Raw genomic sequence first — 26177 nt, 5'->3', positions numbered from 1 at the left:
GAAACTCAATCTAGGTTTCCCGAAAGCGTGCAGCAGGGACCCAACTACTAGAGCCATGACTGCTGCTTCCCATGGTCTGCGTTCACAGCAGCGAGAGTGAGGAGCTGGAGCCGGGAACCCAACCCAGGCACTTGGACGTGTGGCACACGAAGGACAGACAGTGTCTCCAAAGGAGAAGCAGCTGCTTCCATGAGGCCACTGCTGGGGCGTCTGCTGGTCTCCAGCCAGGGGACCACGAATTTGTTCTGAGGAACTGCTCTTCCCCCACTGACCTCATCCTAAACTCACAGCCCATCAGCTCATCCCACCATTCTGGCCATGACTGGGCACAGGCCAATCAGAGAGTGACTCTCTGTCACCTGCCCTTGGGGGTGGGGCTCTTCCAGGCCGATGCTGCAGAAAAAAGGAGACCGCATGGAGCCCGAGACTGCAGGTTACAGGCACAGGGGACAGCCAAGCCAGGAGTGAGAGAGGGCCAAGTCCTGGCTGCTCAGGTCCTAGGAGGAAACCCTTGAGAAGGACAGAGGAAGCAGGCAGGTCCGCACGGGAGCACCAGCCCCTCCCCAGAGGGAGCCGGCATCCCCGGAGCTGGCAGTGACCCAGCAGAACAAGCAGTTCCAGTCTGCAGGCCGGCGAGCCCAGGTGCTGCTGGGGCCTGAGCGCCTGGCCCTCGCCTGTGAACATGGCGCAGAGCCTCACTGCAACACAGTCTTCATTGTGTTCCCTCCTGGCAGGACCAGCCGGGACCACCCTGGCTACGGCGGTGCTGAGGATCCCTGGCAGAGGAGTCCCAGCTACCCAGGTGCCACCGAGTGCCCACGGAACAGCCCCCATGTAGCCCTGAGCTGGCATCCTTTTATTCCTTTTATAACCCTATGAGGTAAGCATCTGCATTATCCCCACTTCACAGACAAGAAAACTGAGGCAGCTCCCTTCCTCCCTGGGCAGCCTGACATCAGCTTCCTGGTGCCTCCTACCCACCACTTCTCACCCTGTCTTCTAGCAACACCCAGAACAATCGCTCCCTTTTCTACACGGTGGTCTTCTACACACGTACTTCCCAGAAAAAGGAGCCCTAGACCCAGCGTCTGCCCGTTCCCAGTCTCTAGCCGAGCACCTCCCACCAGCCCACTCTGCTCAAGCCACAGGCTCACGGGGCTGGACTCCCCCTCTGCGCCAGAGAAATCGGACGGGCCATGCTGGCCTCTCACACCACACTGCTGCAGCCGCCCGGTCTGCTGGCAGCTCCAGGAGGGCTGAGGCGGGGTGGCGGTCACAAGCAAGACCTTGCACGCCAATAAGGCCCCCTCCGGCCTCCGGGACTGCTCCAGCTGGCAGCCCAGGGAAAGGAGGGGGGAGGCCTACAGGCAAGCAGCAGATGGATGTAAGAGCTGCCGGGAAAAAAGCCATGGCGTGGGCAAAGAGACAGGAAGAAAAGTGGCTGAGAAGGCGAGCAGGAGCCCTGTGCCAGCCGGGCCAAAGAAGGCCACTCCCCGACCTGTGTGCTCACTGCTGTCCTCGCATTGAGCAGGAGCCACAGGGAAATGGGATTTGAGATTCCAGACACAACGGGGCAAACAGAAGAGCAAGAGGCCCGAGAAGGCAGGAGGGGAGGAGGGGAGCAGAAGGAACCCAGATCTGCAACAGGAGGCAGGTATGTGAGAAGGACATCAGAGGCTGGGACACAAGGCAGGGGGAGGACTAAATGTCTGCTCCCTTTGAGAGAGAGACCACCCAGCTCCCGGGCAGTGGTGGGCTCCCCAGCTGACCACTCACCGCCACCGAAAGTAGCAGCCCCAGTACGGCAGAACCGCCGCGCCACTGTGACACTCCTCCCTGTGCTGTAACGTATACAGCAGGTACTCAGTAAATGCTAACTTCGACTGAAAGAAATGAGTGGTGTGTAGTGGTCTGGAGCCCACCGAGGCACTGACAGCCTTGGCACAAACCTAACACAGCCAAGTTTTCAGTCCTGGTTCACCCTGAAAACCTCATACTTCCAAATCCAGCAGCAAACCCCAAGCCTGCACCAGGTCAGATCTCAACAGAGAGGCTCGGGCAAACATCAGTCCCTAGCTCACAGAGGCCACAACAGCCCTGAAGGACTGCATTCTGTGGAAGACAGACTCGGGCGGTTCCCGAGATCCAGACAGAAGCCTGGGGGCAGAGCAGAATTTTGCTTGTGCAGAACGTTCTGTGGCCAACAGCGCATTTCCAGAAACACGCGACGCAACTCAGGAATCTCATCTCTCTGGAACTGTACTTAATGAGACCCGGCCCATGGGGAGAAGGCAGACTTCTCCTGCCTTTCATTCACCCTGCTTCTCCTCCCTCTCACCAGCCAGCCAGCCAGCCAGCCACCGACCCAAGCCAACTGGCATCCAGCTGATAGATCAACCTGGGGATGTGAGACAGCCCTTTGGAGAAATTCAGAAATACGTCAGGATGGCAGAGAAATTCAAGTTGACATACAAAGAACAGAGAAAGGGCCTGGGCCACGGCTGCTCAGTCATCACAGGTGGCTGCCCCACCTGCTGGGTTTTCATCTGCAACTTTTTATCTGCAACCCCTGGGGCCACTGATGCTTTGGAATGTGGAAGCCTGAGGACTTCAGAGATGCGAGGTGGTGCAGATGTCACATACCGCAAAACACATAAACAAGCACAGAAAACAGTTTCAAGGGTGGGGCCACATTTTAGGATCTGGGGCCAAGTCAATGGACTGGGGCAGGAGGGCGGCAGGGAGGGGGGACAGGGGGGAGACAAAAAAAAATTCTTCAACTGTCAGAGCTTTGGAACTGGGGCCACAAGTCCCCAAGCTGGTGTCCTCATCCCAGCCTGGGAAGCAAATGTTCAACTTGGGGTCTGAGAACTTGGAATCCATGCACTAAGAAACCCACTGTTGGGGCTGGCGTTGTGGTGCAGCAGGCTAAGCCATCACCTGTGACACCAGCATCACATACAAGTGCCAGTTCGAGTCCCAGCTGCTCCACTTCTGATCCAGCTCCTTGCTAATGTGCCTGGGAAAGCAATGGAAGATGGCCCAAGTGTTTTGGTCCCTGCACCCATATGGGAGGAGCCCAGATGTGTTTCAGGCTCCTGGCTTCAGCCTGGCCCAGGCCAGCTGTTCAGCCATTTGGGGAGTGAAATAGCGAATGGAAGAGCTCTCTCTCCCTCCCTCTGTAACTCTGCCTTTCAAAACAATAAATCTTAAAAAATAAAAATAAAAAAGAAAGAAAAGAAACCCACTGTATTCACCACCACCTCTGCCCCGGGGCTGGGCGGCTGACCTTTACACATGCCATTGACCAAGACAGCTGTCCAGCGCGGGGGATGAAGATCTTTTGGGTGATGGCATCAGAATAAGGGGTGTACAGGGTCGCCGGCCAACCCCAGGATAAGGCTGGTGGGAGATGGGGTGGACCAGAGAGGGCTGGCAGCACGCGGCCCGCACAGAGGAGACTCGTGGCTCAGAGGCAGCGATGCCCTCTGCAGCCCGAGCAACGCCACTTCTGCGACCTGGAGCTGTCCAGGGTCGAAAGCGACCTGCCCGAAGGCTGACCTCCTTCATCAGCCCACCTGCCCGAGCCTGGCACAGGCACAGAAGAACATCATCCCCCGTGCCCCCTGAGCTCTGCAGGACTCACATAGTTCTGACTCACACCCTCCCTCGAGACAGCAAGCAGGGGGCGGGGGTGGGCGCAGCTTTGGATCCTCAGAGCCCAGAGCGGGGCTCAGCCCCCAAGTGCTCGGCGAGTGTGTGCTCCACAAATGGACACTCTCCGCCCCTGGCTCAGCACATGCCCGCTGTGTCCACAGCCCCCCTCTCACCCTGAGCAGCAAGGTTCATGACTACGGCACTTTGCAATGTGTTGAAACCTTGTATGGATCCTGATTTTCCCAAAATAGCTTACAGTGACACAACCATAATGTGATTAAAGAAAGAGAACGTGGGCCGGCGCCGCGGCTCACTAGGCTAATCCTCTGCCTTACGGCGCCAGCACACCGGGTTCTAGTCCCAGTCGGGGCGCCGGATTCTGTCCCGGTTGCCCCTCTTCCAGGCCAGCTCTCTGCTGTGGCCAGGGAGTGCAGTGGAGGATGGCCCAAGTGCTTGGGCGCTGCACTCCATGGGAGACCAGGAGAAGTACCTGACTCCTGCCATCGGATCAGCGCGGTGCGCCAGCCGCAACACACCGGCCGTGGTGGCCATTGGAGGGTGAACCAACGGCAAAGGAAGACCTTTCTCTCTGTCTCTCTCTCTCACTGTCCACTCTGTCAAAAAAAAAAAAAAAAAAAAAAAAAAAAAAAGAAAGAAAGAAAGAAAGAAAGAAAAGAAAAGAAAAGAAAAGAAAAGAAAAGAAAAGAAAAGAAAAGAAAAGAAAAGAAAGAGAACGTGGTGTCAAACGGCCTTTAGAGCTGCAGATGTCACAGCTGTGCCTCTGTCCCAACAAGGAGTGATGAGCCATGCAAACGCGACAGGCTCTCTGGTTGCAACCACCTGGCTCTCCCAAGGAGCCTCCCCCACAACCCCTACATGCCACGAAGGCCTGGGACTCACAGCTGCTTCCCCGGGTTGAGCGAGCCCCGGTCGATCTCCCTGTCAAACTCAGTGCGGATGTCTTCCAGGGCGCCGTCGTCGCCGAAGGCCCCCCACTCCGTGTTGATGCACATCCTGCCCTCGTCGCCCTCCACCAGGTCGATGTGCCTCAGCTCCTCCATGTAGCACGCGTTGGTGCCAGTGCCTGGGAGAGACGACATCAGGGGGGAAGCTGTGACCACCGGAGACAGAGGCCGTGGTGCCTCCCGGAAGCAAAGGGGCGGCAGTTACCAATAATCAGGCCGACTTCACACTGCTGGTCGTCGTAGCCACAGGTCATCATGGTCCCCACCGTGTCGTTCACCACAGCCACGATGTTGGCGTCATAGTCCTGGGGACAGACAACGGGGTGTCACCGTCCGCTCACCAGCCGAGGGGAGCCTGGCGCTAGCACTCGGGTCTCTGCACCTGCGCTTGTGGGCGGTGCTAGTTCCCTGATTTGCTGGAATGCAAATCAGCCGATGAGAGCGCGGTGACTACGTCCTGGAAACTGCACAGTCCCTCGCTGTCTGCCTTCGCATCCTCTGGGGAGTGGATTTTACCCACGGAGCCACATGCCTCTGCAGGCCCTGCATGGGGTCCGCGTTTCCACTGAAGGCTGGCTGCTCCATCCTTGTTCCAAGCACGGTGGGCTGCACCTGGGATACCTGCTCCCTGCCGAGGTCAGCCCGCCCCCGTCAGAAGCAGCAGTGCCCTGGCCCGGGGCTTGGCTCCTACAGGCAGCCCCTCTGACAGCTCGGCTTTGAACCACCCTGACCTGCCACAGTCTCAGACCGCGGCACCACCATCCAACCCCCTACCCCCAGCTCCCAACAAGGGCTGTGTGGCATTTTAGGATTCAGACTTCTTCCCACAAAGCCCCCGTCTGCACAGCCAGGGCAGATGGCCCCAGAGGACATACCCCTCGCTTTTTGATGGCTTTGTTCAGCAGCTTGACCACATCTGCCCCTTCCACGCCGCTCGCCTTGAATCGCTTTGTCCAGGTGATCAGGACAGCCTGCAAGGGACAGCAGATGGGGTAGGACAAGCCCCCCGCACCCCAGCCCTCAGGAGCTGCTCTGGGACAGGGACGAAGCTCAGGCCACCAGGTTGGGTGGCTTCCTCCAGACTTCACTGTGATGCAGCCTGGCTCTGTTCCCCCTCCCCTCACCCTCACAGTGCGTTTCTATGGGGTCTGCCAGGAGAGAAAGACCCTGCTCCCATACCCAGAGCTCATACCAGCATAAAGAAGCAGCCAATGGGTACAGTATACCACACAGCATGCAAATCTAACTAGACATCCACTGTGTAGCCAGATCCCATTTAAAGAGACAGCAGGAAGGGTGGTCATTAGGTGCAGCGGTTGAGACACTGCTTGGGACAACCACATCCCATATCAGAGTGCTTGGGTTCGAGTTGCAGTTCCATTTTTTTTTTTTTTTCAAGATTTTATTTATTTGAGAGGTATAGTCACAGAGAGAGAGAGAGGGAAAGACAGAGAGAGGTCTTCCATCCGCTGGTTCACTCCCCAAACGGCCACAACAGCTGGAGCTGGAACAATCTGAAGCCAGAAGCCAGGAGCTTTTTCCAGGTCTCCCAAGCAGGTGCAGGGGCCCTAGCACTTGGGCTATCCTCTATGGCTTTCTCAGGCACATCAGCAGGGAGCTGGATCGGAAGTGGAGCAGCTGGGACTCAAACTGGCGCCCATATGGGATGCTGGGCACTGCAGGCAGAGGCTTAGCTTACTATGCCACAGCACTGGCCCCAAGCAGTTCCACTTCTGATTCCAGCTTCCTATTGATGCACAACTTTTTGAAGCCAGCAGTGATGGCTAAAGTAGTTGGGGCCCTGCTTCCCACGTGGGAGATCTAGACTGAGTTCCAAGCTCCTGGCTTCAGCTGTTGTGAGCATCTGGGGAGTAAACCAGTTAATGGGAGATCTCTGCCTCTCTCTCCCTCTCCCCCTCTCCCCCTCTCTCCCTCTCCCTCTCCCTCTCTCTCTCCCCCTCTCCCCCTCTCTCCCTCTCTCCTTCTCCCTCTCTCTCCCTCTCTCCCCCTCTCCCCCTCTCTCCTTCTCCCTCTCTCTCCCTCTCTCCCCCTCTCCCCCTCTCTCCTTCTCCCTCTCTCCCCCTCTCTCCCTCTCTCCTTCTCCCTCTCTCCCTCCCTCCCTCTCCCTCTCTCTCTCACTCTTTCCCTCCCTCCCTCCCTCCCCCCTCTCTCCCTCTCTCCTTCTCCCTCTCTCCCTCCCTCCCTCCCTCTCCCTCTCTCTCTCTCTCACTCTCTCCCTCCCTCCCTCCCTCCCTCTCCCTCTCTCCCTCCCTCCCTCTCTCTCTCTCCCTCCCTCTCTCCCTCTCTCCCTCTATCCTTCAATCTTATTCTCTCCCCCCGGCCTTTCAAATAGATGAGAATAATCTTTTAAAGGGGGAGAGCAAGAGAAATCCCCACCAGATCTTGGCTACCACAGTCCCAAGGAGAGAAATCAGGGCCAAACTGGGGGAGACACAGGAGGCCAGCGTAATTCTTGGCTGCTGAGCTGCCGGGACTCGGGGCCCAGAATGCACAGGGACGATGTTGACGCTGATGCTGATGCTGACCACGTGCTTGGGCATCTCTGGAACTCAGTCCCATTTGTAAGGGCTGACTGCACTATCTATACAGAAACATCCCATTTCAGTTTTCCTATCAATAGGAACACAGAGGGTAGCAATCCAACCTTGGACTTTAAGTATTATTTCAAGAGTCTTCCATGTTGCTTTTGTACCTTAAACAAACTCATCGTTACACTTGGCTATTCTCGTTGAATGGGGAAAGTCATTACCCATATGCAGCAGGGCTGGGAACATGGCTGTCTGGGCCTGTGGGTCCCCCGGGGACACAGGAATGGGGTCTTGCCCACACAGGCCCTATCCGCACTTGCTGAAAGCCACGTGGACCAGAGGCCCTTGGAGAGAGTTTGTGGTTCTCCGCTCAGCAGCAGCTGTGGCTAAGCCAGGCAGGACAGAAGCAGCCCCTGGACACTGCTTCCCTCCCGCCAGAGCCACACAGAACACGAACCTGCGGGAGGAGCAAGGGGTCGGGAGTCGGGAGACCTGGTTAACTTCTTTCCACACTGTTTGCCCACCACTCTGTGAGCTGGTCGGTCTACTGTTTGAGGTCTGCTTTGCATACTTAGAATAAGGGAGCAGGTCTAGACTTGGACAATCTCCAAGGTCCTGGCCAGCCTTGAGGAGTGCGCACGGCACCCTGGACGGCAGTTGTGTGCATGTGACTCACGGGCTATCTGGCAGGCAGCCTGGCCGCGCCTAGGAAGCCCTCTCCAGATGGCAGGCAAAGCAGGCAGGTGGGGCCCCCACCTTTGGCTCCTTCTCTGCCCACAGCAGCCCTTCCCAGGCACCAGTGCTCCACCCTGCAGGCCCCTTCCCAGACCTTCCTACTACACCTTCTTCCCTGGTACACTGCACCTTCCTGGGGGTAGGCTCAGTCTCCCAGCCATTGTCTCCCAGGGCCTGGCTTAGCGCCCAGCCCCAGGTCAGCACTCAGGAAGCTTGCTGAATGAACTAGGGAGCGAGGAGTAGGCACCGCCCCCCGGAGTCTCTTCATTCTCAGCTACTCCCCCAGGAGGGTGTCCCAGGTCTGTCTCTGCCTAGCGGATGTGACTGGATGTCTCACTTCCCAATCTTTCAGCCGAGGCAGTCCTGCATGGATGCAAGATGCGCCAGCAGCATCTCAGGGAGGTAGCCGTGTTGGAAGGGGTGTGTGTGGGGGGGGGGGGGTTGTCAGGGGAAGTGGAGGGGTGCGTCAATGGATAGGAGGCAGGGTCTGGGGCTTCGGGGCCAAGATCTGCCGAAAGAAGCCCTGTGGCCCCGGCAGGCCTCCCTTCTCCATCCTGGAATGAGGGCCTTGGCCTCTCCAGCCCCTTCATGCTGATTCTGCAAACTGAACAGGTGTAATGGCTCCAGTGGCAGGAAGCAGTGCCTGGGAGAGAGACCTACTGACAAAGGGGTTCTGAGAGGCCACCCACACGTGTGGGAGGTGCCCCACGCCCCAACATCACCACCCTCCAGCAAAGGACACCCCTCCAAGCATGAGCTCTGCCGTCGCCTGGCTGGGTGACCCTGGGCAGGTTCTGAGCCCTCCAAGCCTCGTCTTCTCATCTGCAGAGTGGGAATCACTTAACTCAGGAGTGGATTTTGGAGATTATGTGCATATGGTGTGAAGCACCTGGTATCTTGTGGGTCCTCAATTATGCCAATATCAGGATCCCTATTAATGACAGCAGTACGTGTGTGTGTGTGTGTGTGTGTGCGTCTGTGTCTGTGTGTATTTCCGTCTTTGTACAGAGAAAAAGAACAAGGCTGCAGCTGTCTATGTGGAATTCCTGCAGGGCTCCAAGGGACGCCGCTGTCACTGCAGGTCTGCTGAACAGAAGAACGAGTGAACAAATGACAAACAGGAGGGTGAGTGCCGCCAAGCCACCCGGAGTGCAACAAGGCAACCCAGGGCCCTACAGACACTGCCCACTGGCCACCACCGCCACGCCCACTTCATTCTCCTTCCCTTGTTTGGGGTCAATAAACTGGCTCTGCCTACCTGGTGGCCACAAACACCAGGATTTAGCTCCAAACGCACACGCATCATGAAAGCAGTTGACAAAGTAAACAGTGCATCAGCGCCAGGTGTTAAGTTCCACCCACATCTTAACACGAGACGACATGGGGCACCCAGGCCGCACTGACCGGATCGGCGCCCTTACCTCGTCTATTTTTGATTGTCGGCAAGGGAACGAGAAGGTGAATCCCACGGGCAGTTTCTTGTCCTTGATGTTCCTTTTCTCCATGAAGTCTCCCAGGCATTCGGCGACATGATCGAAAAGCTGCAGGAAGCACGCGAGGGCGGTCAGGCGGGAGGGAGGGAGGCAGGCAGGGAAGGCATGTGGCGTTCCCGCTCCCCTCCCAAGCACACACACAAAAGGGCCCCGTCCCCATGGGCTGCATGGTGCGTGGATGGCAGAGAGGAGCTGTGCTGTGGGTCGTGACCGCCGTTCTCAGGAGCGTCTGAGATCCTGTGGAGAAGGCTGACCCCGCAGCGGGCGCCAGGATGGGGCGTCGGGTACTGGGAGGACTTGAAAGTCACAGAACACTGGTTGATCCCCGCTCTGTAAATTGCAGCCTCCAGGGGCCCGTGGCAGTAACTGTCTACTGCAGCACGAGGTGCGTACCCAAAACAGGGCACACATCTGAAGGCGAGAGCTCACTGGGTTCTCACAGCTGCTTTATAGGCGCACACGCACCTTTGGAATCCTCTAGGAAGAGCCCAGAACACGGGCTCCCTAGCTTCTGCGTAAACACTGCCAGGGACAGGAGGCTCGCCACCCCTCTGGGGTAATCTTTTAGGGTCTCTGTTAACTCCCCTCCTCCCTAATGTCATCAGAACTGAAGAGAATATTCCATTTGCCTTCCAAACAGAGGAGAGCTGAGTAGAACAAAGAGCCTCTCTTTTCTTTAGCTCTGTCCCTCTGTGAATGCAACCTGGGCATCCATAGCTCCTTGGGCAGCCACGCCACGGTCTGGGTCAGTCCCCGGTCACCTTCTGTTTCTTGCACATGACAATCATGACTCTAGACCTTCCTTACACATGGGATGAACACAGCCACAGAGCTTCTCAGAGCCTAGGAGGAGGAACTGAGAGAAGCAAACCACACAGTCCCATGAGGCTGGCCAGTCCATGCTCCCAGACAAGGCCACCATCTGCCTGAAGGTCTCCCTTGCAGGGGTGCCCTCGAGAGGGGTCAGAGTCCTTGCTGTCCTGCCCAACTCTCCTCAGATGCCCCTGACAGCCAGCTCTCATGCAGACCTCTGTGCCAGTGTGTCTGAGGTTGGGGCCTGTGCCCCTGCTACAGCCCGCCCCTCTGCCTGCGGAGACTCACGCCCGCCCTCCCTGGAGAGGCCCGGCTAAGCTTCTTGTGACCCATATTGCAGACTGATAATAAGCCCGTTACTAAGTCCGTCCTCGCGCCCACGCCATCTGCACTCAGAGGCTCCAGGCTCCCCTGATGCAGGCCGGGGCGGAAGGAAGGAAGAAGGGGAGGCTGGCGCAGGGCAGCACCAGAAAGGACCCAGGCTGCAGAACCGGATCTGCCCGCACAGGGCCTGCAGCCGCCTCCTGCAGGCAAAGCACTCCGCTGAGGAGGGAGGGGCGGTTCTGGGGACACTCACAGTCAGAGGCAGGAAGCCACTCCAGGGCTAACCCCCAGCTGGGGTCAGCCAGGAAGAGAACTGACCCAACTGCGGGGGACTCACAGTTCGAGTGTCTAATAAGAAGCATGAATTAGCTCTCTAACAGCTCACTCACTTCCTAAATATTTCCCCAGCCGGGCACAGGCCCTCTGCTGGGAGATGGTCGACAGGACTGCAGCAGAAACAGAAAACATTCACTTGTTGAAATTCCCCAAACTAAGTCACTGGTGTTTTAGGAATGCTGCATTGGTGCTTAAGCTGAACAATGCACTGAGACTCTGGGGATACCTGTGTGCGTGTGTGCACGTGTGCGTGTGCACCTGTGGGCAGGTGCACGTGTGTATGAAGACAGAAGACAAGGATAAAGGAAACAGCTAATACCTGGGAACTTTGAATGAAGGGCATTTGCAGGAGTTCTTTATGCTTTTCTTCAAACTTCTAAGTTGAATATTTCAAATAAAAGGTTAAAAATTCTACTCAAAGAGCCAGTGTTATGGCGGGTTAATGCCACCTGCAGCCTTGGCATTCCATATGGGCAATGGTTCATGTCCACTTCCAATCCAGCTCCCTGCTAATGGGCCTGGCAAAGCAGTGGAAGACGACCCAAGTGTTTGGGCCCCTGCACCCACACGGGAGACCCCAAAGAAGCTCTTGGCTCCTGGCTGTTGTAGCCATTTGGGGAGTGAACCCGTAAATGGAAGATCTTTCTCTCTGTAACTCTGCCTTTCAGATACATAAGTTAAATCTTAAAAAAGAAAAAAACTACTTGCAAATTCCCATGCACAACAGAAATGACACTCCCCCTAGGATGACAGTCCCAAGAACCGGCCACTGTTCAGTCTGAGTTCAACCCCAGCAGACTGGGCACTGCACAGGTCAGTGGGAGAGCTCGGGAAGGCGGAACACGAAATGTGTGTTTCTAACCCAGCACCGAATTTCTGCAGGACAACTTCCTGTTTCATTTTTTCCACCTTCCAACCCTCTCTCCCTCCCTCCCTGAACTACTGCTGCCCACCACACCATCAAAGGACAGAAAATAAAGACAAAGACAAAACCCAGCCCAGGAGTTCCAAGTTGTTAAAACGATAACATCTGGAGCCAGACTGCCTAAGTTCAAGTCCTAGGTCTGCTACCATTGAGCTGTGTAACCTAAGGGGCTTAGTTATTCAACACCTGAGCCTCAACTTTCCTAACTGTAAAATGGGAATAGCAGCAATACCTACCCCCCCACTCGAAGTTACTGTGATGGTCAAACAAGTTAATACACATAAAGTGCTTGTATACAACAAGCACTATGTAGCCATCTGCATGGTGACTGTGTATTTTCATCAACATCGTCGTAGCAGACTGCTTAAAAGGGGCAGAGGAGAAACAGAGACAGCGGGAGAAACCAGGGTTCCTGGGGCTGAGAAGGGAAGGAGGGGGCAGAGGCTGGGGGCGACAGAGGATGGTAAGAAGGGGAGCAGTGGGGAGAAGGAGGTTATTGTGGAAGTGAGTGCACCAAGTGTGCACCTGCACAGGGTCCCCCTTAACAAACCCTGCTCCTGATAGGTCAGGACAAAGCCCCCAGGGGATGCGTGCACACAGGTCAGCCTCCCAGTGATGAAGGCACCAGGGCTGGGTGGCCCAGCTTAAGAAACAGACAACACCAAATGGACAAACAGGACGCCAAGCTCCGAGGCACCAGCCACCCACAAAAAGGAGCAATGCAGTGGTCAACAGGGCACAGTAAGGACCTGCCCGCTGGCCACCACATACACACACGGGACCAAGAAGCTGGGTGCTACAGCCCAGTAGCAGAAGGTCACGGGGAACCACCCAGTGAGTGACAGGTGCCCATCTCAGTGGCTGCCTGTAGTCACCCCCCCTGCTCCAGGGCTAGCATCTCCTCTAATGCTCACCTGAGCCTAAAACCCAGGAAGCAGGCCAAAGGCCAGGACTGGCCCTTGGACAAAGAAAGGCTTGGTGGCCTACTTCTGGTCCCACCCACACCCAGTGAGGCCAGGGGAGGGTTCCCGGGTCCCATCTCAAAGTCCAACTCAGAAGCACCAGGCTCTCTGAGGCCTTAGTCACGCACTGGCCGTGCACACACCCTCCCCAGGGCAAACATTTAGCAAACTCCGAATCCACCTCCTGGACAGCAGCCCTGACTCAAGCCAGGACAGACTGGAGGAGCAGGAATGTCCACAGGAGGGGCCGGCTTAGGGGACCCTGAACACCCAGGGGGCTGCAGGAACCCTGGTCTCAGGGCCCTCCGTGGGCCAGGGCCCGGGACCTCGCAGCAAGCAGACACGCAGGAGTGGGCACAGGGGCCCCTCCTGGGCACGGCCACGCCCTCGGCCGGGAGGGAGGCCGCCTGTCAGGGGTGGGGCACACGAAGGGATGGGCCCCATACGAGTGCAAGGAGGAGACGCCAGTGTCCAGGCCCTGCCTTCTGCGCTCCTGTGCTCGGGCTCACTACAAAATCAGGGGCGAGGAGCCCCCGACTGCCTCCGGGCTGGGAACTCTACCTCTTGTCTGACAAAACCACAGCTACACCTTACCTGGTGGGTGGGCGAGGAGGCCAAACCTGGAGGAAGGGCCATTTCCAGCAAGGGCTCCACTGAACCCGTGCTGGGGAACCAGCCCAGGGTCCTCAGGGAGGGGGGTACTCAGCCAGCAGAGCTGGGGGCCCCTGCTCACTCCCGCCACTCCAAGAAAGCGCCAGCGCCAGCTCCTGCTCCCCACCGTTCACCCCGACAGTGCACCTCTCTCCAACCCAGCCCAGCCTTGCCCGGGGCCACTGCACCTTTCCACCCAAGAGTCCTCATCCAGACAGACTGGCGACAGACTCCTCCTGCAACCCCCTCCAGGGGCCCGGGAACCCATGCTTTCCAGTCTGACGCCTGGAGGCACCCCGGGGACCCACCTGGCTCCCGCTGCCATGCACGATGTTCTCGGGGGTTTCGTAGGCCTCGGACTCCATGTGGACATTCTGCTTCTTCTCGTGATTCACTTGCACCCGCAGAATCCGAAAGGAAGACCCCCCGAGATCCAGGGCGATGAAATCTCCCTTTTCTGTCCAGGGAGACAACGGGCATCATGTCAGTCTCACGTGTCAGAAGAAAATCACGTCCCACCCCTGCTCCCTGTGCAGGCCCTGCCTGCTTCCTCCTGTCCCTGCTGCGTCAGCCACGCGAACCCACGCCCTGTGTGGAGACCCCAGCCTGGCCTGGGGCCCTTAGACCAGGGGTGGGGACCCTGTTCCTGCCAAGGGCCACCTGGCTATGCGTAGCATCATTCACAGGCCGTACACAAAGATCAACTTAAAAATGAGCTGCTATGGATCTGCTGAATTTCGAGTCCCGCCCGTGGCTGCCTTCGCAGGACCAGACCAAGTGATTTTTTTGGCCGGACGCTCCCCACCCCCGCCTGAGACAGAAATAGCTGCAAGCAATCCAGCCTCTCACTCCTTACCACAGGGCAATGGAAATACTGAATTAAGTACAAGGCCCTGGTCCATCTTTCTTCACTTCTTTTCCCTATTTCAAAAACAGCACTGCCGTCCATTAGTAAAAATCACCCAGCATCTTGACTCAGAGAGAATCCTACACCCAGAGTCCATCTGGTACCTGCACGTCAGCAAGGAGTCCAGGCTCCATTCACTCCAGGGCTCGTTTTTGTTTTTGTTTTTAATATTTATTTATTTATTATTTGAAAAGCAGTGTTACAGAGAGGCAGAGAGACAGAAAGGTCTTCCATCCACTGGTTCACTACCCAAACGGACAGAGCTGGGCCAATCTGAAGCCAGGAGCCAGGAGCTTTTTCTGGGTTTCCCATGTGGTTGCAGGAGCCCAAGGACTTGGGCCATTCTCTGTTGCTTTCCGGGGTCATAGCAGAGAGCTGGACTGGAAGAGGAGCAGCCAGAACTTGAACCGGCACCCATATGAGATGCCAGCATTGCGGTGATGGCTTTGCCCGCTACGCCACAGGGTCAGCCCCCAGGACTCGTTTTTTTATTATTGTTATGCTGGTGGGGATGGCGGTGGCGGGACACACATACCATGAAACCTGCCATGGTGACCACTTTTCGGTTTGCCTTCAGTGGCATGATGAGCACGCACAGTTACGCAACCATCACCACCACCTGTTCCCAAAACTTCATCAGCCCAGACAGAAACCCCACACCCATTTCCCTCCCCCCTCGCCCCTGGTAACCTCTGCTACTTTCTGTCTCCATGAACTGGACGGCAAACATTTGAGTTCGTTTCTGAATTCTCAATTCAGTTGCACGCTTACACCAGGACCATGGCGTCCTGTTGCTTTGCAGGAAATTTTGAAATTGGGAAGTTGGAAGCTCCAAGTCTGTTTTTGTTTTTCTGTTTTTGCTTTTTCCCCTGAGATTGTTTTGGCTACCCTGGATCCCTTAGGTTTTTTTATTTTCAAAAAATAATGGCTGCTTTTTGTTGAAACACGAAAGTGTTGTCTTTCAGAGAGCTGACAAATCATTGCATGTGTGTCCACGGAACCCGTGCGCTCCTGACACCCTGTTCTATTTCTAGAGCAGTTTCTGGCGTACTGGAAAGGCTGAACGAACACGTGCTGAATTAATTAAGGTGTTCATGAATGAATGAACAGAGAAACTCCTGCACTGAAGTTCACTGCTCTTATCTGCCCTCTCACGTGCCTCGGGAGAAGGGCCACACTCAGGACTCTGCGCACCTGCTCTCGGTACCCGGGAGACTGCCACAGATGCTCAGTGGCTGCTTGGTCACAGGCAGTGGTGGCCCATTCACTCACGGTGCCACTGCTTGTCGCAGGGTTCAGGTTACACAAGCTCCAGGTGTCTGGAGACTGGGACCTCCTGCTTACAGATGTGGGTGCCAGTATGGACACAGAGCCCGTAGAAGCTTTCAGTCCCCCACCCAGGAAGAGGTCAGGTTTCAGGCAGCACCTTTGGGAGTCCCAAGCCTGAAAATTTTCCAGCCAAGTAAATCAAAAATGACCACATGGGACTGGCATTGTAGCACAGCAGCGTCCCATATCAGGGCACCAGTTCAAGCCACACCTACTCTGCTGCCAGTCCAGGTCCCTGCTAATGCACCTGGGAAAGCAGTGGAAGATGGCCCAAGTGCTTGGGCCCCTGCACCCACGTGGAGACCTGGATGGAGTTCCAGGCTCCTGGCTTCGGCCTGGCCCAGCCTTGGCTGTTGCAGCCATTTGGAAAGTGAATCAGCAGATAAAGATCTCTCTCTCTCTCTCTCTCTCTCTCTCTCTCTCTCTGCCTTTTGAATCAATCAATCAACCTTTTTTAAAAAGAGCTCCCTGTACACCTGGGAGGAGCCTGCCTTAGGGTGCAGGAGGCTGGCCCACGTTCTTGCAGCTCAGCAAAGATCCCTGCCTCACCCCAGCTCTCCACTGCTCCTTTCTTAACAAGCACATTTCGGGGGGGTGGGGGTCCCAAGGAGTCAGAAAAGAAAGGGCAGCCATGAAAGGCGGGGCAAAGCAAGACACTGGACCCTCACGCAGTGCAGTGGAGGGCGGCAGAGGCCAGGGGTCTCGACAAACAGCCCCGGGAGGTGCTTGCAAGGAGTCTCTCAGCCTGTCCTTCCTGAGCACTGGCCTGGGCCCGGGAAAGCTGTGCTTTGTGGCTGCACAAAGAGGTAGTGACACCTCTTCTGAAAATCACATTTGCAGCTTAGAAAATGCTGGACAGAGAGCAGCTCCCGCTCTCAGGCTGTGGAAAAGGCTGACTAATCCACCCTGGTCACACCTGTGGCCAAGCCAGGGGTCCCCCTGCATCTTCCCCTTGCTCCTGCTGTGCGTGTGGACCTGCAGGCAGCAGGCAGCCCCCAGGCACTTGCTGCTGGCTCAGGAAGAACTGCCCCAGCCAGTGCCCGGGCCGTGGGCTTCTGTTCAACACAGGCACACCAGGGATGACTAACGTGCAGGCGACAAGACTTCTGGCAACACCGTGGGGTGTCCAGCATCTCCTTAGGTAACGATCCTCGTATTTTCTACCCAGGAGGTTGGGGTGGGGTCAACTCCCTGCCCTAGGTCCAGAGGACCAACCTGTGATTCAGGCACCTGGATCCAGGGGCATCCAGGGTCACCCGTCTCGGGCACTATGACTGGCTCAGGATGGGCCCAGGACTCCAGTCTGCCCATCATGGCCGTCTCCAAGAGGCAGCCGTGCCTGCTCTCCGGCTGGAATCGCCTAGGGCTGCAGGCGCTGTCCCCTCCAGTGTTAGGAGACAGGGGTCCCACAAATGGAGCCAGCACCAAGGAAAGCTGGGCTGACAAACAATAGGGACCATTAAATCCCCGGACACAGACGCCAACTGACACCTGGACTCCAGTTCCAGGAGGCTAGAATTTTTCTCTCTTCGGCCTAAACTGATTTGAGTTGGATTTCTTTCAGCCACAACAAGGCTCCCAGGTTGGTTCTTTACGAGGGAGTGAGGCCCCCAAGTACCCATTTGCTCTCCACAACAAAGGGAATCTCTCACCCCTGTTACCTCAGATGGTTTCCTGATGCGGAGCTGCGGGGCCATCACCCCAGTGCGGAGCCCCGCACTGTACTCGGCACGTGCACCCCATTGCACCCGTGGGCTGCAGGCAGGGGACACAGGTCCCCTCTCACTCCACCCCTGCCTCTAACATCACTGAGATGCCTGTGAATTCTGAACACCATGCTCCTCCCCTAGAGGCTGCGTTCCCACAGTGAGTTCCCTGACGGGCAGGGCCCTCTGACTGGCCCCACGGTTAGCAAAGGCGTCCCAAGGAGCCCGTGCAAAGTCAGTTATTAAATTACAAGGAAGTCGGTGATGACCTGCGGCGGCTGCCAAAGTGCTTCCATTTAAACCATCCATGACAGCCTCGTGAGGCAGGGACAATCGTGCCCACTGCACAGAAGTGGAGCTCCCAGAAGCGGCTTCTCCAAGGTCACACGGACTGGCAGAGCCAGGGACACTGGGTTTTGTTTGATTTACTGTTTTCCTTCCACTTAAAGCTCAGCCTTTCTGCAATGCCCTCCTCCAATCTCTGGTCTGCAGGCTTCCTCCATGCTCCCGGGGCCTTCACGCGCCCCTTTGTCATCCACTTCCCATTTCCACAGAGGCCAGGAGAGCCCTCATCAGGTGAGGCTCATTAAACAAAACATCTGAAGGGCCTGCAACTCTCCCTCTCTGAGGACAGCCATTATTACCACCAATTAATGGAGAACAAACACGGGACAGATGTCTCTCTCGAGTCTGGGCCTGCCTGGGCCAGGGCAAACAAACCCCGCCTCCACCAAGTGCCTACCTTTGCAGCTCAGTGAGCTAACTCTGCACAGGAGCCACGAGGGCTCTGCCTCCCGGCCACTCGATGACACTTCTGCACCTTCATCAAAAGTCCGGCTAGAACGCAGGCATTCGGCACAGCGGCCGAGTCACCACGTCCCGTATCAGCGTGCCTGGGTTCGAGTCCCGGCTCTGCTCTCCATTCCAGCTTCCTGCTAATGTGCAGGATAGGAGGCAGCAGGTGACGGCTCAAGTAACCGAGTCCCTGATACCCATGTGGGGAACCTGGGTGGAGTTCTAGTCTCCTGACTTTGGCCTGGCTCAGTACCAACTGAAGGCGTTTGGGGAAGGAACCAGCAGATGGGAGATCTCTCTCCCTTTTTTTGTCTCTCAAATAAATAAGTAAATAACTTTGTAAAAGCCCCAGCGAGGGCATCAGACATTCGGAAGAGTTCACAGATGGAGAAAATGTGCAAGAGAATCTAGCAACCCTTCCAGACAAGAAAGCTGGAGGCTGCTGAGATGCCGCGGGGAGAGAAGGGAAGTATCCGTCTTCCTTTGGCCGGGAAGCAGAACCGTGCACCTTCGGGGCCCAGGGATAACTGGGGCCGCCTGTACCCTACTCTGCTTCACATGCAGAAAGGCGGTGGTACACAGGAGCTTCCACAAATTCTGTGCTAAAAACCATGCAGCAGAAACAAGGAAAGATGCCACGTCATCTGCCCCCAAAAAGCTCACAGCTCCACCGGCACCACGATACCCCTAGAGATGAATGAGACAGGGAGCAGAGAAGAGAGGTTGCACGAACAACAAGGCCTTCGGAGGCGCCGGACCCAGAAGGGCAGCTGCTCCCGCAGACCAGGAGGCCTGAGGAGGGGCTTCTGTTTAGCCAAGGCACCAGCGTCAAAAGACTGTAACACTCTCCTTCCTTCATCTATTATTCACACCTTCCTACCTCAAAAGGATTTGTAACAGCTGAAAGCCATTTCAGGGTTTTGCTTAAAAATTAATGCATTGGGGCTGCCGGTGTTGTGGTACAGCGAGCTAAGTGCTGCCTGTGACGCCAGCGTCCTACCTACAGCTGAGTGCCAAGGTAAGTCCCAGCTGCTGCACTTCCACTCTAGCTCCCTGCTAATGCACCTGGAAAAGCAGAAGATGCCCAAGTGCTTGGGTCCCTGGCACCCACGTGGGAGACCCAGATGGAGTTCCAGGTTCCTGGCTTCAGCCTCACCCAACTCCCCTCCCCCAACACACACCATTGCAGCCATTCGGGGATGGATCTCCCCTGGCCCCCCTTTCTCTGTGTCACCCTCCCCTGCAGATACATATTTTTAAAAAATTATTATATGGATTACTCACAAGAATAGAAAAAAAAAAAAAACCATGCCACTCATAGTAAATGTCCAAAGGGATAAAAGTTAATAAAAAACGGCTGAGGTGCTATCAGACGTACTTATCAGATGTTCTCGGAGATGCCTCCGGAAAATGAGCAGTTCTCAAGGCCTGCGTCCGGCGCAGGCCAAGGCCGGCGGGAAGGGAAAGGCCTGCTCCTCCCTGGCAGGCCGGGGCGCGTCTCCCCAGCAGCTCCCTCCAGGGTGGCTCCATCCCTGCTCTGTGCTTTGGGATTACCACTGACTCTGAGGCTGAGTAATTACTATGCAGCGAAGCCGTGATTAACGTTTCAGGAAGAAACGCGCTGTGAACTTCCTCCTAAGGAGACCCACGGCCTGGTTCCACCCAGACTGCTGGGTCCTGGATGATCCAGGAACAGAGCAGCGGGAGGGGAAGGGGCAGGCCCTGGACGGGTGGCGCTGTGGGCAGGGCACAGCGAGGGCGGGCACCCCCAGCCAGAAGCTGGGAGGGGCGAGGAAGGCTCCACTCAGAGTCCAGAAGGAGCATGGCCATTTTATTTTGATTCTGGACTTCCAGCTTCCAGAACTGTGAGACGATGCATTTCTGTTGTTAAAACCACAGGGCCGGCGCTGTGGCACAGTAGGTTAAGCCTCTGCCTGCAGCGACAGCATCCCATATAAGCACTGGTTCGAATCCCGGCTGTTCCACTTCTGATCCAGCTCCCTGCTAATGGCCTGGAAAGGCAATGGAAGATGGCCCAATTGCTTGGGCCCCTGCACCTGCGTAGGAGACCCAGAATCAGCTCCTGGTTCCTGGCTTGATTGGCCCAGCTCCGGCTCTTACAGCCATTTGGGGAGTGAACCAGCATATGAAAGATACCTTTCTCTGCCTGTGCCTCTCAAATAAATAAATAAATCTTTTAAAAAAAAAAAGTTTGTGGCCCCTTGTTATGATGGCCCTGGGACATTAACACAGGAGAGAGGTCTGGGAAGGGGAGAAGGGGGCTGAGCACAGGCCGACCCAGGCTCTCTGCATGAGGAGGGTGGCCCTTGCTGTGGGGGGCTTTGGTTGTACTTCCCCCCTCCTCTGCCCTGTGCTCTCAGCAGCAGCCCATGCTCCCGAGGGGCCCTATCAGCCCTGGAGAAGAAGAGGCTCAGAGGCAGCAGGAGCCCCGGCTATTGACTCTGGCCCCACAAGCCTCTGATCGGGGATCAGAACGCAGGCGTGTAAGCACACCTGCCAGCCAGATCACGGGATCACAGGCATGTAGCCACACCTGCCGGCACAGCGGAGACTCCATGCACTGACAGATGGCATTATTTTATGTAACACGAACAAAGAAACAAAGCCACCCACAGCAATTTTACAAGTGATTCATATAGCGCACGGTGCTGGTTTCAGAGCTCACATCACAGACAGACGGAGAATGGATGCAATGCGCCAGCAGGTGCTGGGGAAAGGTGGACCAGGCGACGCGGGCTTCTCTCCCACAGCCCTGCCCAGGGCCTTTGGTCCACTGCTGCTGCTGTGGCTCTCTAAGAGGGGCTTGCAGAACGAGCCTGAGCCCCGGGCCTTGCTCTAAGGAGCGGCTGAGGGGGCAAGTGGCTCGATTATCAGAGGACTTGGCTCCCATGTGGAGACCCTCAATCCTGGAAGTTGTGTGTGTGCAAAGAGTGCGGGGAGCAGCCCCTGCTGACACAGGGTCTTGAGGGGGAGGAGGTAGGGCGAGCTGACTGGAGAGCAGGGTCACGAGGAAGGGGGAGGCACCATCTCCTCCCGTGTAGCTGCCCCCGGCCAGGCACCCAGGGATCAGAGTCGCCCAAGCAAAGCCAAAGCAGGAGCTCTCCTGGCGCTGCCTACACCCAATCCCTTCCCAGTTCCTTGTCCCTTGGCTGGGAGTGGACACAGCCCCACCCCTGCTGGGGAATTCCACCAATCCTAGAAAGGCTCCAGTGCTCCTGGACGCAGGTACCACCCAGCTGGGATAAAGCAGAGCCGGCAGTGTCTGTCCCTAGCCAGAGACACAAGAACATACCCCAGGGACACCACACTGCGGTCTCTCTGGTGGCCAGCTCTCCTCTTAGGAGTTCTTTTTTTTTTTTTTTTAAGATTTAAATTTACTTGACAGACAGTTACAGAAGGGGGGGGGGCATCTTCCATCTGCTGGTTCACTCCCCAGATGGCTACAAAGGCTGGAGCTGAGCCCATCTGAAGCCAGGAGCCAGGAGCTTCTTCTGGGTCTCCCACGTGGGTGCAGGCGCCCAAGCACCTGGGTCATCTCCTAATGCTTTCTCATGCCATCAGCAGAGAGCTGGATAGAAAGTGGAGCAGCCAGGACTCGAACCGGGACCCATATGGGATGCCAGCGCTGCAGGCCAGGACTTTAACACGCTGTGCTACAGCGCTGGCCACTTTGCAGGAGTTCTTAAATAGCTGAAGCGCTGTAACCAGCCCCTCAAAGGTAACCAGAGGAGCAAGGCACAGTGATGAGTCAAGGGTCAAAGAAACACCAGAGACACAAAGGCCGAGGCGAGTGCAGCACGCGGACCCGAGGCCACAGAGTGAAGAGCACGCACGCGCTGTCGGCATCACAGCTGCACCCAGGCCTTGGGAAGGCTGGCGGCAGGCAGAGCAGGGCTGTCCCACTGCGGCCGGTCTGCCGGGCAGGCTGGCCCTCAGCGGTGTCTTTTGAGCGTAAGTATAGCTGCGTCAGTCTTTCTGGTGTCTACAGTGCAGGCTGCACTCAAGCGCTTTAAACAAGATTTAAATGACTGCTTTTAGCAGCTCCTGCAGAGCAGGGAAGAACAGCAGGGCTGAGTGCACAAGGATCACACTCAGGAGGCGCATACGACATCCTCCCAGCCACACACGGCCAGCAAAGCCCAGCCACAGCACGGAGCACAGCTCCAGCCAGCCCGTCAGAGGGTCTCGCGGGACTGCGCTGAGCTGGGGCAGGCACCACACCCACCTCTGCAAACTAACAAGTATGCTTGGCTGAGCAGAGCAGAGCTGACCCTCCTGGCTTCTGTCTGTCCCAAGCAGGGACCGATGCCACTCCTGGAGGGGGCGGACAGTGACACCCCACACTGACCCCTGCACCCCCCGCTGTGGGCACGAGTCTCAGGGATGCAGACTCAGGGGATTTTTCAATTTTTTAATTCCACCTCGTCTCTCCCTTCCTCCACGTCAGGGCTACCTGGATTCAGCGTCGATGAAATCTGCTCAAATGGGGACTTGAAGCCCCTCCTTGAGTCCAAGGCCCACCTGGCCACTAGGATGGTTACTTCTCTGGAGTACCGAAGGGAGGGAGACCTTGGTGCCCTGATGGAGAGACTCGCCTGAAGGGAATTCTCCATTTATTCCAAGGCTTTTCATGCTCAGAAGAGCAAAACCCACCAACACTGCACTTCCCAAGTCCCACAAGCCACTGGGCAGTCGGGCCATCAGGCGGTCGGCCTGGTCCAGCCATGCCTGGCACGTCCCAGATGCCCTGCAGACACAGGTTGGCTGGGTGGCTGGGTGGATGGATGGATGGGTGAGTGGGTGGATGATGGATGGATGGGAGAACAGGTGGACAGAATGAATGAAGGGGTGAGTGAGAGTGAGTGAATGAATGAATGAGCAAAGGAAAGCGGGAGGGGTGGCCGCCCAGAACAGTCAGGCGTCAGAGCCCAATCTCTGGCTGAGAGACTCACCGGAACCATCAGGAATGGACCTTACAAACGTTGGCAACATCTTGACTGTGGCTGTTGGGTTAAAATCCCGGGAGAGGCCATTCTTCATCTCCTTCTTGAAGCGAGTCATGATATCTACCAAAGTTTCATCGGAGAGCCGCATGGCGTAGAGATACTTGTCAATCTGGGCAAAGGATGAGAAGGGACAGTGAGGCTGAGGGTCAGGCAGGCGGCTGCGGCCCCAGCCTGGCTGGACGAGGAAGAGCAGGCCGAGGAACCTGCCTGCTCAGGACAAGCCGGCTGCTGCGGGCCCCGGAGCACCCAGGCTGGCAAGTAACACGAGGGGAGGCCATTCGACCTCCACCAGCCATGTCACCCGTAGCGGACTTGCAGATGCTCTGAGCCCCAGAGCTCCGCCCCCGCAAAAGGCTCTGGACATCTTCAGGGTCCTTTCCAACCCTTAAGGACTGCACGGCACAACCCTGCAAGCCCGAGTTTATAGTGCAGGCAGGTTTCCTCCAGCCCCAGACACACTTCAAGCCTCCTTCCCGCTGTGAGGGGTGTGGACATGTGGATCAGAGGTGAAGAACAAGGACTCCGGGGCTCAAACCCCACCCCTCACTGCCTAACAACGACATGGATTTTACTTCCACCAAGTGACAAACTGAGATGATAAATCGGCTCGTTCACAGGACCCTGTGAGGTCAAGCGAGCTAGAGAGGAACTCAGGACACTGTAAGCACTCCAAAACAACACCTGTTGTATCCAAGTGCGACAGCGGTGCTGCTGGGTTTCCGCGGGTGTGACTTCCCGGAAGGTACAAATGGTGGCCACAAGGCCAGAACCCTTCAGGGAACATGAGACAGCAGGTCCAGAGCCTGAAGACCCCAATGCCACCTTCAGGATGTATGGAGAAAGCCCCTAGGCTCCCACACCCAAGTGCAGGGTCTGTGTGCCAGGGACCTCCAAACAGAAACACACCCGAGCCAACACAAACTGGTTCTCTTCCTGGATGCCCTGTGCTCCTGCAAGCACCCAGGCTCCCAACCTCAAGCCTCCCAGGTCGCCACTGGCTGCTCCTCGGAGCATCTTCCCCTTTATTCTCTCCATCTGATTTGCCTGGCACTGGGCCCGACACCTGTCCTCGGGCACTGTCCTTGTGCACCTGTTGGAAGCCCTTTCACCTCACCTTTCCAGCCCTCTGCAGCTTGGAAAGCCTGGAACCACACCCTCGGATCACCAGTGCTTCGTCCACTGTAAGGGTTTTCCACCTTTAGTCTGGTTCCCAAAACCTGCCCTCTACATCTCGGCCACACTGGGTCTTCGAAGTGCAGCCCTGGTCATTCACTGCCCAAGCCTCGCGATGCCTCTCCATGCCTCCCCTGGACGGACCCACCTACCCCTTGCAGGTGACTCCTGCGCTCTGAACTCAGGCCAAACTACCTCTCCCAGCACTGGGAGGTGCCCCAGATTTCCCAGCTTCTGCTGTCACTCTCCCTGCAATTCCCTTCCTTCTCTCCCCCTTTAAGTTTAGATCAAATGTCGCCTCCTCTTGCTGATGGCCAAGTGCGTCAAGCTGGAGTTAACCCTGCGCTCCGTTCACCTGGCCTTCCGGGGGCCGGGCTCGACCTCCCCGGTGCCCAGCATGCAGTCTTGCATGCAGGCGGCTCCTGGCACATGGAGAGGCAGATTCATGACCCAGTGAGGCCGAGAAGCCCTTGACTCTGACTTGCTTCTGCACGGCATCTCACGCTCCCGTTTCAGGGTGGCTGATCGTCCCAGCTCAAGGACGCAGAGTCCGAAGCTTACCTCTGCAAACCTCACTCCTGGCAGCCCCTCCTCGCTGGTCTCCATGCATGATGCTCCCCCAGGCCCTGCCTGTCCTCTGCCTTGTGGACAATCATGGTGCTCACAGGACTCTGCCCACGTCCCCTGGGGCCAGCTGATCCCTGCCCCCACTCCCAGTCACTACCCCACCCGCCCTCTCCTTCCCTCCTCACAATACAGTCAGGCACAGACGGTCAGAAACCACTGCATGCTGGGATAGAAGCTGCCAGCATCACGGCCCCGGGAGCAGACACCATGTTCGGCCCCGGGGCTGGCAGCACCAGGTCAGCAGCCTTCGCCATCCCGGCACACTCAGTCTCGCGGGGCAGTGACACGGCGGGCACAAAAGAGCCTGTAAGAGGAGGCTTCCCAAAGCGGCGAGGCCGGAGGGTGCGTCCAGGCACGAGCAAGAGCGTGTGAGGGCCAGAGGCAAGGGAGGGTGGCCTGTGAGATGAGCAGACATGAAGCCACAACGCATCAAACCGACGTGAGACAACCAGACAGACGGCGAGAGCTGCGTCCCGCGTGGGGCCTGACGAGCCACACAGAGACCAGACGGCTCTGGTGGGGGCAAAAGGACGAGGCTGTGCTTCTGAAAGACCAAGCTGTCTGCAGGTGTCCTGCACACGCTCCAACGACCACCCTCCCCGTGGCATTGCGGGCATCACCTCCCCTGACACCGCGGGCTTCCCCAGGGCGAGGAAGTGCTGGCCAGACCTTTGGAAGTCACCCAGCTGCCTGGCACGAAGGAGGAATGCAGATAACGCCGGATGCTGCCGTCAGACTTCGTAACTACACTGTGGGTTGTAGTGCAGCAAGTACTTCCACGTGTGGTATGGCATGTCACCTGCCCCCATTTTACAGATGCAGAAACTGAGGCCCCTGAACACTAAGGGACGATGGGTTCAAAGCACACAGCCAGGGGAGTGAGGCCTCGTGCCTGTGAGCCTGGGGCTCCTCAGTGCAACCGTCCCCACCCCTTGGGGAAGGCTGGTTCCCCTACTCTGCAGAGGGCAGGCTCAAGTAAAGCTGTGCGGCTTTCCACCTGGACAGGAAGAATCTTCTGGAAAAGGCGGGCTCCCCACAGCTCCACAGTCAGCCTCCCTCCCAACTCAAGGGGCAGCTCCAACAGAGTCCAATGAATCCAACAGCTCCAGCAGAATCCAAATGCAAACACGAGCCAGGGACACAGGAGAGCCCACCCCCGAGCTTCTAGGGGGAGGACTTTCCTCCTCTTGTTCAGGTTCATGA

General features: G+C 56.9%; 1 protein-coding gene across 3 annotated transcripts in view; it reads right to left on the bottom strand.

Moving 5' to 3' along the window:
• HK1 (hexokinase 1) overlaps positions 1-26177 on the bottom strand; it is a 75811-nt gene that overhangs the window by 17907 nt on the left and 31727 nt on the right. For 2 of the 3 annotated variants that reach the window (XM_070057777.2, XM_051823226.3), the window contains 6 exons: positions 23121-23283; positions 13719-13867; positions 9328-9447; positions 5498-5593; positions 4828-4927; positions 4558-4741 (listed from right to left, as the gene is read on the bottom strand). In XM_070057777.2, coding sequence (XP_069913878.1) covers positions 4558-4741; positions 4828-4927; positions 5498-5593; positions 9328-9447; positions 13719-13867; positions 23121-23283 — 812 coding nt within the window. Of the gene's footprint in view, positions 1-4557; positions 4742-4827; positions 4928-5497; positions 5594-9327; positions 9448-13718; positions 13868-19525; positions 19605-23120; positions 23284-26177 lie in introns of those variants that run through there. The other variant, XM_089314988.1, reaches the window with a different exon arrangement.

The sequence above is a fragment of the Oryctolagus cuniculus genome, chromosome 15 (genome assembly GCF_051225735.1).
Source record: "Oryctolagus cuniculus isolate XC-2025 breed Fujian yellow rabbit chromosome 15, ASM5122573v1, whole genome shotgun sequence".
In the NCBI taxonomy this organism is placed as follows: Eukaryota; Metazoa; Chordata; class Mammalia; order Lagomorpha; family Leporidae; genus Oryctolagus; species Oryctolagus cuniculus.
The sequence above is the reverse complement of the archived record's forward strand: the minus strand, read 5'-3'. Positions and strand labels throughout refer to the sequence as shown.